We start from the raw sequence: 13085 nt of genomic DNA on the forward strand, positions 1-13085 counted from the left end.
AAGTAGACCTAGGAAGACTTGAGCTTATTGTATAAAAAATGATCTTAATTTATTATAACTAAATGAAAATATGACACTAAATAGAACGCAATGGAGAAAAAGGATTCATGTAGCGACCCCACCTAGTGGGATCAAGGCTTTGTTGTTGTTGTTATTGTATTGTATGGCTAGATAGCAATACAAATTATTCACTGACATATCATAGCGTAATATTACTCATATTAATAGACAACTTTAATAAATTTGATTTTGAATAAGCCAGGAAAAAATTGCAATTTAAAAAGAATGCTGCAGTGCCCATATTTTCAACACTACGTCATCATAAGAAATAGATGAAAAAAGCTATCCTTATGTGCATAAAATTAAGCGCTTTGATATCTTTTCTGCATGAACAAACTAAAAAACCAAATAATGTTGTATTTTGTGGCATAAGTTCTGGTTTCTGAGTTCAAAACAATAAAGGTTAACATTTCAAAAAAAAAAAAAAAATTGTGGATTTCTTCCTCTCCCAATACACAAACTAAAGTAAAAGTCTCAACTAATAATTTTGTACGAGCAGTGTGGGACAGGATGTGTACAAAAATATTGAAGAGGAACTGTGGCTTCGGTCCTGTGGATAGGAAATGAAATTTCTCTAATTGTTTTTTTATCATAAAGATAGGAAAGTAATAAAAAGACCATTCATTTGAAAATTTGGGACAAGATTTGGTCCGTAAATTATGAGATTTTACAATAAACTTACCAAGATAAAGCATGTGGAGGAAGTTGAGCAATGGATGAGACATCAAGAAAAATGAAAGTTAAAGTTCACTGACTCGTTAAAATTGACTTCAGAAAAAATGTCAACATCCATGAGAAAAGTCAAATTACAACATACTTTTAGGTATAATTAAAGCCTAAACAGCATTATGCCAACAGAGGACAATTCTTGAATTTATTCACGTTGAGAAAATGCAATAACATGTAGTCATGTATATGATAGCAAACCTTCTCTAATTCCTTGATACCTCCAGCAATATCTTTCCCTTCTAACAATGCAAGCCCAAGCATATAGCGAGCCTGTCAAATAACAAAGTTGAGCATTGTAAAACTAGTTTATATCAGTCACACCACACAGATAGTCTAGATTAGAGGGACTACATACAACTAGGGCTGTCAAAAAAGCTCGTTGTTCGCGAACAGCTCGTGTTCAGCTCGTTAAGTAGCTTGTGTTCGGCTCATTCGTAAAGTAAACGAGCCGAACAGAACAAATTTTTAAAGCTCAAATTATAAACGAGTCTAACACGAACAGCTCTTTGTTAAGCCGAACACGAACAACACTTTGTTCACTCGTGTTCAGCTCGTTTTAGCTTGAAATAAAAAAAAAAAATTATATATTATTTATAAAAAAATGTATTACACATATTATTTATATAATAATATATTATATATATTTATATCTAAGTTTAAATCGTAATTGCTCTTATGATAATGTGGTTACGCACCTTGTTTTGCATACATTTGGTTCAGATTCAAATCCAGCACTCTACATCTATTTTTTCAATCTAATTTTAACAAACAAATTTCGAGCCGAACATGAACACGAATATTTAAATCGAGCCGAACAGGAACACACTGTTCACGAGCCGTTTTCAAACACGAGTCGATTTCGAACACGCCGAACACGAGCCAAGCCTGAGCTCGCTCAAGCCCGGCTCGTTTACAGTCCTAAGTACAACTTAAAGAAAGTTTAATCTTGTATTTTATTAAAACTGGAGAGAGAAGAATTAAGAACTAGAAATGATCACAATTCAAGTTTATGGTAATAAACCACAATGATATTTTTTTTATTTAAGCATATGTATGTTAGCAATGAAAAAACATGATTCAAGTACCAACATAACATAGGTTGCAATGCATTAGGATCATATCCAAAACAAACTAAAGGATAGTCACCATCACCACTAGTCTTATCCCAACCACTTGGGCTAGGAGTCAATAAGTTCGCAAAACAAATGTGAAACTGGAGAAATATCAAGCTCATAGGTGAGATCAAATAAGCTAGTATTGACTTGCCAAACCTCAAATCGGCTTACATGATCAAGCCAAACAATCACCAAAGCAGACCTCAATCAATCTTGTATCGAAAGCATTCTTTGAACTAAGCTAAACTCCAACTCAAAACTCGAGCTTAACACAAAGCTCAATACGGAAAAACTAATAGATACAAAACAAATTCCTCTATCATGGGGTTTAATCACCTCAAAATCAAGGGACTAATCCTCAAAGAAAACTATTGAAACAAACATTTAATATGAGCCACCATTGTATAAGAAAGAGTTCCTTAAACCACGAAATCCACCAAAACCAAATGTGTTTTAAGGAATTTCCCTTTCAAAATGAGCTTGAACTCATACTGAGATAACATAATTGGTTGTGTCAAATTATCATCTATTATGTCCAATGCCTCTAAACTACAATTGGTCATTGATACCGAAGTTAACCCAAATAACAATAGAAATGCAAATATTATTACTAGAAATGCCAATTGATTATTACAATCCACATAGAAATGGAAGTACAACAATAGGCATAATACTCAACTCAACTAGGTATGTATTTCAAAGGGAAAGGTGGGTGGTTATGTAGGATGAGAAGGGTGTTAGGGTGGTTGTGGCTAGCTGTGAGTATGAAGGATGTATGTTAGGTTGGCGATGATAGGGAAGGTTGGTAGTGGTGGGTGGCTGTAGGAGCGAAGATGTCTAGGTGAGGGAAGTGGTAGGGAAATGGCTGCAGGGAAAGATGGTTGGTGTTGATGGTTGGGCAGACTTTTGGGGGACGACTAGGAAGGAGGACCGGTTGAGGTGCACTGCTAAAAGGATGTTTGGCGGCTAGAGAACAGGGAGGTGCGGTAGGAAGGGGGTGGTTGAAAGGCGATTGCAAGAAGACAACAATTGTGGTTGTCCGGTACCTTCAATAGGCAAGAAGGTGGTGCAAGGAGGTGGAGGGTGGGTGGCAAGAGGCTGGTGGGAGTATAGGAAGGATGACAGGGAGGTATGGGTTTGCAGGACACATCAAAAAGACTGTCTTTGGGGCGGTTACAACAATTTTAGCGGCGGCTACAACGAAGGGGAGATTGTGGAGGATGGGAACGTCGAGGATATTCATCATCTCAGAATGAGATACAGCTGGAGTACCACTTGCCCTTGGATACAACCCTAGAAAACTTGGAGATACTGACGACATGCTAAGGTTGATGGAAGTTTATTTCATGGACTGCTAGATGTTTTGATGTTTAGAGGATATTACTACTAAGTAGAATTTATGTATTTTTATTATATATATATATATAATATATATTTCTAAATTATTGGAACTGAACTGATAGATTGTTATATGTTTTGATGTTTTGAAGATATTATTTCATAAAAATCATGTATTTTTTTTGTTGTTCGTTGACTTTCATATTTGGGCCATTTGCATGCATACCACTCATTTCTATGTATTTACATATCTAACACAAATTTCAATTTTTACACTTTTACTGAAAGTGCAAATGTAAAAATTGAAGTTTAGGTGTTAGACATATAAATATATAGAATTGAGTGATATGTATGTAAATTTTCTTTCATATAATTTATGTTATTATATATGCATGTGTAAGAACCGAAGTTTTTCTTACCTAATATAACAGAGTGACGACTCTATAGGAAATTGTCAGATTTTCTTAGGTTGGTATTAGACCTTGATTTCAGGGTGTCTAATAAAACCGACTATATAAATATAAATATAAATGAAAACATAATAAGAATATATTTGATGGAAAATGCTTGCATGTTTCATAGGGGATGCATAATTTATATTTACCCCTCCTGTTGGTCTTACAGTATTACATACGCGCATAATGGTTCTTCTTTACTTGTTATCCATACTGCATGCTCCATTCTCTTGTCGTTTATGTTTTAATTGATAGTTGTTATTTACTGATTTTGTCAAACTCATTCTTATTTTTTGCATAACACATTTCATTCAGCCACCAGTAGAACCGTCTCCATAGAAGCTAGTTTTCAGTTTTTGTTTTCCAATTTTGAGTATTTACATTAGTAATTATTTCTAGTTATTGTATTTTTTTCTTTATTGGATCTTCGTAGTTGTTCTATGTTATCATTTCTATTTTAATTAAGCTAGCTTTTAATTTCAACTTAGTTGTATCTTTGAAATTTTTAGTATTAATAAAAGTTAATTTTCGTTTATTTTATTTGCAATGCAAGTCTTTCTTTGAAAGTACAAAACAGGTTAAATCATTTCCCCATGCCCTATGTTGTCGGGGTGAACCGCCTTTCAGACCCGAGATGTGATAGCAGGTTTATTGAAATATGTATAATCATAAAAATTAACTAAAATAAGAAATTTTGAAATTAGCAGCAGTTAAAACCATTGCAAAAGCTATCATAGTTAAAAAACTTCACCAAATCCGTCGAAAATAGCCTTAAAACCGCTGCAAAAGTCATCACAATTAAAAATCTTCCCTGACGGTTTTAAAATCATTGTTAAAAGCCTTTGCAACGCAAACAAATGCTGTGGTTTAAAATTCGTTGCAGTTAAAATAGCAGGGATTTCTGCCGCTGCAATAGCCTGTATAAAGTACTGTGAAAACTCATATTTTAGTAGTGTATCATAAGAAAAAATAATCTCAATATGGGGCTTAATATTCAATCGTTCAACTCACTCCATCCTATATCCGGCCTCACGCAAACGTGGAACCACAGTGTCGTTTCTCACAATTTGCTTGGCAACAAAAACGGGCAACAACATCTATCTATAAGTAATCCATCCACGAGCTGTCACCCCCATTCCCCTCCATTTAAAATGAGTAAATAAATACTATTTGCACAACTGCACCTGAAACGGTCACAAAAAATCAATCCACAGCTAGGGCTGTCAAAACGGCTTCTCATGTTCGACTCGTTAAGAAGCTCGTATTTGGCTCGTTAATTTCGTTCGATAAGTTAACGAGCCAAACACGAAATAAGATGTGTTCGTTCGTGTTCGACTCGTTTTGGCTCGAAATACTACTCATCAAGTTTATATATATATATTAAGTATATTTTAAAAAAATCTAATTGACTGCAATGCTACAAAGATTTATAACCAATTAAAATATTGATTAAGAAAATAGAATAAAAATTATTAAATTAGATTCAAATGACGTTTTAATATAAATAATAATTTTTAAATCTATAATTTTTCCTTATTGTCTTATGACAACATGATTAGGGTTGTTAAAAGGACTCTTTGTTCGTGAACAGCTCGTACAGGCCCGGTTCGGGCTGTTTAAGAAACCGAGCCGATCACGAACACACTTTTTGAGCTCGAAATATAAATGAGCTGAACACGAGCTGAGCCTCGATTTACACCCCTATCCACAGCAAAGAAGCAAAAAACTTAAAAAGAAAATAATCCAATATTGTTGCAGGCCAACAATCAAGTAAAAAGGTGGTCAACTTACCTTCACAGATGAACTATCCAGTTGTATGACTCTTCGACTGTCCTCCTCAACTCCAGTCCCTATCAGAAGCAGTAAAACACCAAAACAAATAATTTCAGCAACCCTGAAACCCCTACTTTTAGAAGAAATCAAAGGCGATATTGATGAGAGTAATTACTTCCTCTTAAAATAACAGAGAGCTCGATTGCACCAATACACAGCCACATCAGGGCAAAGCGTGATAGCCTAAATATCCAAATCACAAAACCAGCCAACCATGAGAATCAATGCGACCTAAATAAACAGCGCAAATGGATGACAAAACCTCAGTGTACGCATCGATCGCGGCTCCTAGGCGTTCTTTTTTGAAGGCGGCATTGCCATTGAGGCGTGAAAGCTCCGCTTGCTTGGCAACGCTGGCCGACACAGCAGCCATTACTGTCTCAGCAGCTCTCTTTCTTCCTTGGCTGAGAAGGAATTGAAGAAATCTTCTCTATGAAGATATATCCATTGCGCTTCTCCGTAGAAAGTGCTGCACAGTCGAAAGCGGGTCTTTCTGTCAGTTAAAAAGAGGTCGTACGAAACGAAGAGGAAAGCGGGGTTAATTAGGGTTAAGAATTTTTTTGTTAGGTCCTCTAGTTAAGTTAATGGAACCAATAAAATAAATATTTTTTTTACTCGAGCCGAACACGAATAAAAATTTATTCGTTTATATTAGGCTCATTTTGACTCGAAGTACTACTCATATATTTAAAGATAAAATGATTTATAAATAATTAAAATTTTTAATTAAAAAATAGAATAAAAATTTATTAAATTGTATTTAAATAATATTTTAATATAAATAATAAGATTTAAACATTGTCTCAACCCTTAACATACTATGACTACGTGATCAGAGTTGTCAAAACGATTTTTTATTCGTGAACAGCTCGTGTTTGACTCGCTAAGCAAACGAGCCGAACACGAACACACTTTTTGTGTTTGAAATTTAAACGAACAGAACTGGAATAGTAGTATTTTTTAATGAGCCGAACACGACTTGAGCTTGGGCTCGCTCGACTCCCAACTTTTTATGTATCTATGTATCTTACCCAAAATTCTCATTTTACAAATAGAGCATCTCAATCATGCATGAAAATGCGGATTTTACTGTTCCATATCTTTGAAGAGTGTGAATTGGATATTGTGTTTGTAAAAAATGAGAGCTATGGTGGGAGATATGTAAATGAAGAAAAATTTGGTGTTGTGAATTTTACTCTATGTGCGGACTCCAGTAATATACAGCCATGTGTGCTACACCGGGCCCACCTCATAAATACCGCGCATTAAACAGCTTCAATAATCTCTGTGGTTTCACTTCAATAATCCCTGCAGAACAATTCCAATAACCGCTTCAATAACGCCTTAATAACCCCCCAATAACAATGTGCAGTGAACCGTTCCAATAACCTTCGCGATTCCACTTCAATATGTTGTGAAATTTAGGGTGAAGAAAAACGGGAATCGACACAAATCCAGAAGAACGTCGAGATTTAACGAGGTTCGGCAAAGATGCCTACATCCTCGGGAGCGAGCAGCGAATTTCACTATTTCAGAGGAGTTACATACCCATAGAGTTACACATCTATTTATAGGTAAAACCAACAAATAAATTTACAAACACGCCATCGCTCCCCCCAACCCACTAATCCAAGAGACACACCTCTTCGCACCAAGAAACACACATCTTCATTTCAGGAGATACACCTCTCCAAATCCAAGAGACTCCAAATTCCTGATATATGAGTCATACCTAAAACAATAACCCCCGCAGAATAACTCTAATAAATCCCCAATGACTTCAAGATAACCCTTAGAAGAGTTACAAGAAGCCAAGGACTAGTCTTCCAAGCGGCTATTTGAGATGAGGTCTGCATTTTTGTTTTGGAAAGCTTCCTTTGTTTGCTTTTTAAGCTTTTTATGATAGATTTCATGATCCATGAAGTCATTTAAAGCCTTGCTAACATTGGCCTTTCGAACAGAAGGTTTGTGGAAGTAGATGTTCCATTCCTTCGTTTTTGTTGCAGTGTTTGATAGCATAACTTGGAGTTATTGAATTAGGATCAGGTTTTTTAGAGCAACAACAAGCAACTTTGTGCAAAAAACATAGAAACAACATGGAATTATTCTTATATGGTATTAAGAACACATGGTTGAATTATTGTGGATGGGGGGTGCTTATCATATATTTATGATATATACTTATACCACTTTGAGTAAATAATTATGTTGAGACATTAAAAACTTATCATTGTTATTAACTTAAATCCGCATCATCTTTAGCTATTAAATGCAATATTCGTCTTTTGTTGTTATGCCATAAACTTTATATGTATTGTTATAGCTTTCAAATGCTCTATCATCTATAGTTCTACCTGAACACCACTTATGTTTATTTAATTATTGAAAAGGCTTCTTATGGCTTATTCATGTCATGTGCCAATGTCAAATATGCTCGGATATTGTAAGAAATTCATTTGCACTCTAAAGTTTAATAGTCTTTTAAAATGTTCATGTTGAGAAAATAGGGCGAAGAAAACCAAGAACGACACAAATCCAGAAGAACACACAGAGATTTAACAAGGTTCAACAAAGATGTCTACGTCATTGGGAGCAGAGCGGCAACTTCCTTTTCAATATTCAGGAAAGAATACAGAATACAATATTCAGCTCTCTCAAAGACCTAGAATTACAAACAAGTTTATTTATAATCCTAGAGTAAACCCTACAGTACAATATATAATTACCAAATTACCCATGTACCGTATAGTGGGGCGTTGACCCAACACCCCCAACCCACATAACGTAACTTCCCGATTTGCACAAATTCTTCCGCTTTGCTCCGCTTCGTTCCAGCGTCTGTCCCTATATGGTATATGAGTCATACCATAACAGTTCATAATGAAAGGAATATTTAAGCCCGAAATGAAATTATTATATCGTTGGATATGAACATATATTTTAATGTTTTGTTATATCTTTTAAAAAATTATGAATTATGCAGTCCTTTTTTTTGTACAATAGAATAGTTTTTCAATTAGTTTGTCTTGTAGGCTTAATAACAAGGATATTTATGTTTGTCAATGAGAATTATTTTGGGTCTAACGATTATTTGTGAATCGGATGAAAGTAAATATTAATGCATTGCTAAAAAGATTTAATCACTAAAGTATATTGATGGGTTTTTATGTTTCATAACCTTTCTTACATCTAGAGTTTAATTTAGATAAAGTTTTCAATGTTTTCTATTCTTTATCATTTGTTGAAAAGTTCATTATAGAATATTAACTATAACTTTGAATTGTTATGTTTCAAATCACCATACAAGCTAGAGCACTTGTAATTAAATGTAACATGCTTGTGGCATTATGGCATTATGAATATTTCATTATGTTGTTGTACCCCCATTTTCCTTAGTTTGTAAGCTATTTTTATCAATTAAATGCCATTTTGAGAATTGAAACCCCTCGGGATTGCTTTATTGAGAGTTTTATTTAATAAGTAATTAGTTTACAAAAAAAATTATTAATTATTAACTTATATAATTGATTATTAATTAATGTAAATGTCATCTTTTTATGTATTTTGAAGCTTTGGATATTCATGTGTATCTTTTTTAATTTAATCTTTATCTTTATTTGTTTCTTCTAATAAATCCAGCTAAATCCTTCTAAGACTATCGAATAGTTTTCATGATTTATGAGAATTTAGTTGCTAACGTATCAAACAACTTTCAGGATTTAAGCACCTCTGGATTTGATAAATCCAATTGTACGAGATTTACTATATCTTATTTATACTAAATTCAACCTGCAACCAAACAATCTCTAAATCCCTTTTCTCCATCCTTCTAACTAAATCTCAAAGTTTGAAAATCATGTCAATTGATGGTTTTATTTTAAATCTCCAAGTCTCATGAACTTTCCTTCTTCTTCACACATCTCTGGTTCTTGTTAACAGCTTTTCCAGCCAATACGCATCGCATCACGACTGTCTTGTTTCCTTACGATCGAAGCCAGAGGGATCAGTTCGAGGCATCGACTATTTGGCGAAGAATGTAGGGTTTTAGACAGATGTTAAAGCTTTCTTTTTTATTAGCCATTAAAAAAAAATTAAATTAAGGGTTTAATTAAAGTTGATGTAGGTAAAATAGGCACACAAATTCTTATAACTCTGAAATATACAAATAAAGAGTTTACTCAAATTTAGTTTAATTTAATATTTATCATAAGGTATAACATACAAAAATTAATTTTTTTTATTTATTGATTTATTTATCCCAGCTAGTTTAGGTCGAACATCTTGACAAGAAGCATACGACCAAGATTGAAAGAACATGGACAGAGCAAGAACTATGCTTTCGCCGCCATGATATTCCCATAATGCAAATTGACATAAGATGTAGTAATTAAGAAAGCTATGAATGTGAAGAACTTTATCAAGGTTTAATCATATTATAGTTTTTAGAATTTATATTTATTAATTACAATAGCTTGTATTTGAAATTAATTGTGAATATTATTTTGTTGTTTGGCTCATACGATTTTGAGTTTGAGTTGAACATGAGCCAATTTCAATCAATTGAAATAAGAAAAAAAATGACCCAAATATTTAATATGCATGATATCTTTATAACCCTATTAAGCCCCATTTGAGGCAGATTATTTGGTGCGGTGCATTTTGAAAACACATCTAGACTCATTTGGGTAAACTGTATTTTGTCAGTTTTTTAAAAAAAGCTACATTTTCAAACTGCTGAAATTAGCATTTTCACATCGTTCCTGGCTAGGTGCGGAAGCAACTTTCTCGATGCGGTCTTATTTTTCAAATATATATATATATATATATATATATATATATATTGTAATAGTCATCGCATTTTTTTGAATAATAGAATATTTTTCATCAGTTTATTAATTAACACCAGCTATCCTAAACAGACCCTTATTGTCACATCCCATCAAATATTACTTCAAAATCAAACAAGTTCTAACCAAACACAAATAATGATAAAATACATCGATATGTTTATTTTATATAATCTAATTAAATATATATTTTTTAATATTGATCACATTCGTTCATATTTAATAGATAAAAAGCTTAAAATACTTTTTTTCTATCTTTTTTTTTGTCTTCCATAAAAAATAAAACCAATGATTTTGAACTTTATTTAAAATAAACAAATAAATATAAAACAACTTTACTAAAATATCACAAATTTAGTCTTAAATATAGATATGAATAATTTGTCACATTTGGTAGTATAAAATAAGTCAAAAAAAAAAAAAAAAAAAAAAAAAAAAAAAAAAAAAAACCCTAAATAATCTCCAAAACAAAACACAGCACAATTTTAAGGTCAATGGTTATACTTAAGAATAAAAATATTAATTTCTCCATGATACTACTAAAATATTAAGGGCCTAATAATTAAAAAAATAATTGTAAAATTTAATATTTTTTTTATATAGTCCAAGCAATTTAGTAATTTTGCGCTGCTCCTCTCTAAAAAAAAAAAAAATAAAAAAGGGGGCCCATGGAAAACAATACATATTTGCTGTGATGAACGGTGGAAATCGAACACCGTATGCAGAAATGCATACGGTGTCCTCTAAAAAGATATTCGTGTGGTGTTTGATTGCATACTATTGATAGGATTTAATAATGAATTTAACTTAAATCCATCCAAACACCAAAAAAAAAAAAAATCCAATACTTTTATATCCAATTTTCTCGTGTTTTGTTGTTTTCCTCCTCATTTTAATGAGATAAATGTAGATTTAGTAAATCTTATTATGAGTCGGATTTATTTTTGCAGTTGATTCTGAATTCTTATGTTGGGATATGAATTTGATAAATTCAGATTTATTGAATTTAATAAATCCTATTCAGGAGATGATTTAGCCATGAATTTAACTCGAATCCTACCAAATGCAAATAATAATAATAATAATAAAAAAACGATGAAAACGAAATTCAACTCTCTGATAATCCGAATTTATCCCTGATATGTCTTCTACAAATCTGTATTTACTAAATCTCACGGAGAAGCGGATTTGCCGGATTTACGTTGCTACTCACGAGCTTGTCAGAAATCTTGCTTCGATAAATCCTAGTTAACGTAAATCCGATCATGCAGCCAAACACCCCCGGTCGAATTCTTCGACGCCAGACCGCCGCTGCCGGGCCAAAAGTAAAAAAAAAAAAGTCGAGCCAAACATACCCTTTAACGCGGAGATTTTTAACTTGGAAAATAATCAGATGCCAAACAACAAAAAATTAAAAGCCCCGTTTTTATTTAATCTTATGCCCAATTTACCCCCAAACCAAACAGCCCCCAAAACACCCTTACACTAATAACCGCCAAAAGCCAACTAATTTAAAAAATCAATGGACGCATCCATTTGCAGAAAGGTAGCATCTCCCCCCACTCACAATAACACTAGTCCGTCAATTCAACATAGACTCTGTTGTTTTGTTTTTTTAAATAATCAAGCCATGAATCCTTCCTCCAACTCCCCCGGATCCAATCGTCATGGAAAACGGCCGAAGATTTCGTCCTCATCCTCATCTTCATCGTCTGAGTCATCATCTTTCTCTTCCATTGACAGAACAAGATACGCCGCCGCCACTGCCACCGACGTCGCCACCACCATGACCGCCGTAGCGGTCGAAGAAGAGGGACAAAAATCCTTGGCCATGCAAGCGGATTGCTATGTTTGTGGGCGACAATTTGGGAATTGGAAGGCGTTGTTTGGGCACATGAGATGTCATCCTGAGAGGGAATGGAGAGGAGTTAGGCCGTCGGCGGAGGGAGAAGAAGGTTCGAGAGGAAGGAGGAAATGGCGGCGACGAACGGGAGAAGAGACGACTGAGGCAGCGGCGGCGACGACCGGTGAGTATGCATGTGGGGAATGTTTGAGAGTGTTTGGGACAAGACAAGCATTGGGAGGGCATAGAGCAAGTCACAGAGGAGTGATGGGATGCAGCGCGAAGGCGAAGGAGACGACGACGGGGACGGGGGCGGCTGCGGCTGCGGAGTTGAGAGGAGTAAGAGGAGATGGGAGGACATTTGTTTGTCCGCTGTGCGGACGACAGTTTGCAACATATCATGGGATGAGGGTTCATCAGAGAGTTCATCGTCGGCAACATGGAGAGACGGCATTGAGTGGGAGAGAAGAGAGGGGGTTCATGGTTGATCTGAACCTCCCGCCGCCGCCGGAAGCCGAGGAGGAGGAAGTTAAAGACGTTGGAAATTACTGAGAGGGAGAGTTAAAAAATTAAATCTGCATTTTTTATTTTATTTTGAATGAAAATATAGTTAAGGTTCATACATTGTTGATGTGATGGTTATAGTTGCTGGTGATTAAATTTGTAATTTTGCATTGTAACTGCTAATGTTGCATATATTCATATGCAACATTTTCATAGCTTATAATTGTGGGGGGAAATATTACGTTCGGACACCGCACGTCCGGATGACCAATCATCGGCTGTCACGTAGCCATACAAATCATCGGCAGACGACATGACAGTCAGTGGTTGGTGATTGGACGTGCGGACGTCCGGACGGAAT

The 13085-nt window shown here is 34.5% G+C and overlaps 2 protein-coding genes across 2 annotated transcripts in view; one reads left to right on the forward strand and one right to left on the reverse strand.

The window, feature by feature from the left end:
- Positions 1–6034, reverse strand: part of LOC110027376 (E3 ubiquitin-protein ligase CHIP-like) — a 13909-nt gene extending 7875 nt beyond the window's left edge. Inside the window, 4 exon segments of the mRNA XM_020728774.1 lie at positions 988–1059; positions 5489–5547; positions 5641–5713; positions 5793–6034. Of these exon segments, the coding sequence (XP_020584433.1) occupies positions 988–1059; positions 5489–5547; positions 5641–5713; positions 5793–5903 (315 nt within the window). The 5' untranslated portion in view covers positions 5904–6034.
- A 5973-nt stretch (positions 6035–12007) lies between these two features.
- LOC110027448 (zinc finger protein ZAT3-like) lies at positions 12008–12772 on the forward strand. The gene has a single exon (XM_020728893.1). It carries the CDS (start codon positions 12008–12010, stop codon positions 12770–12772), a length of 765 nt encoding a protein of 254 aa, XP_020584552.1.
- Positions 12773–13085: the final 313 nt, after the last annotated feature.

The sequence above is a fragment of the Phalaenopsis equestris genome, unplaced genomic scaffold (assembly GCF_001263595.1).
Source record: "Phalaenopsis equestris unplaced genomic scaffold, ASM126359v1 Scaffold000428, whole genome shotgun sequence".
In the NCBI taxonomy this organism is placed as follows: Eukaryota; Viridiplantae; Streptophyta; class Magnoliopsida; order Asparagales; family Orchidaceae; genus Phalaenopsis; species Phalaenopsis equestris.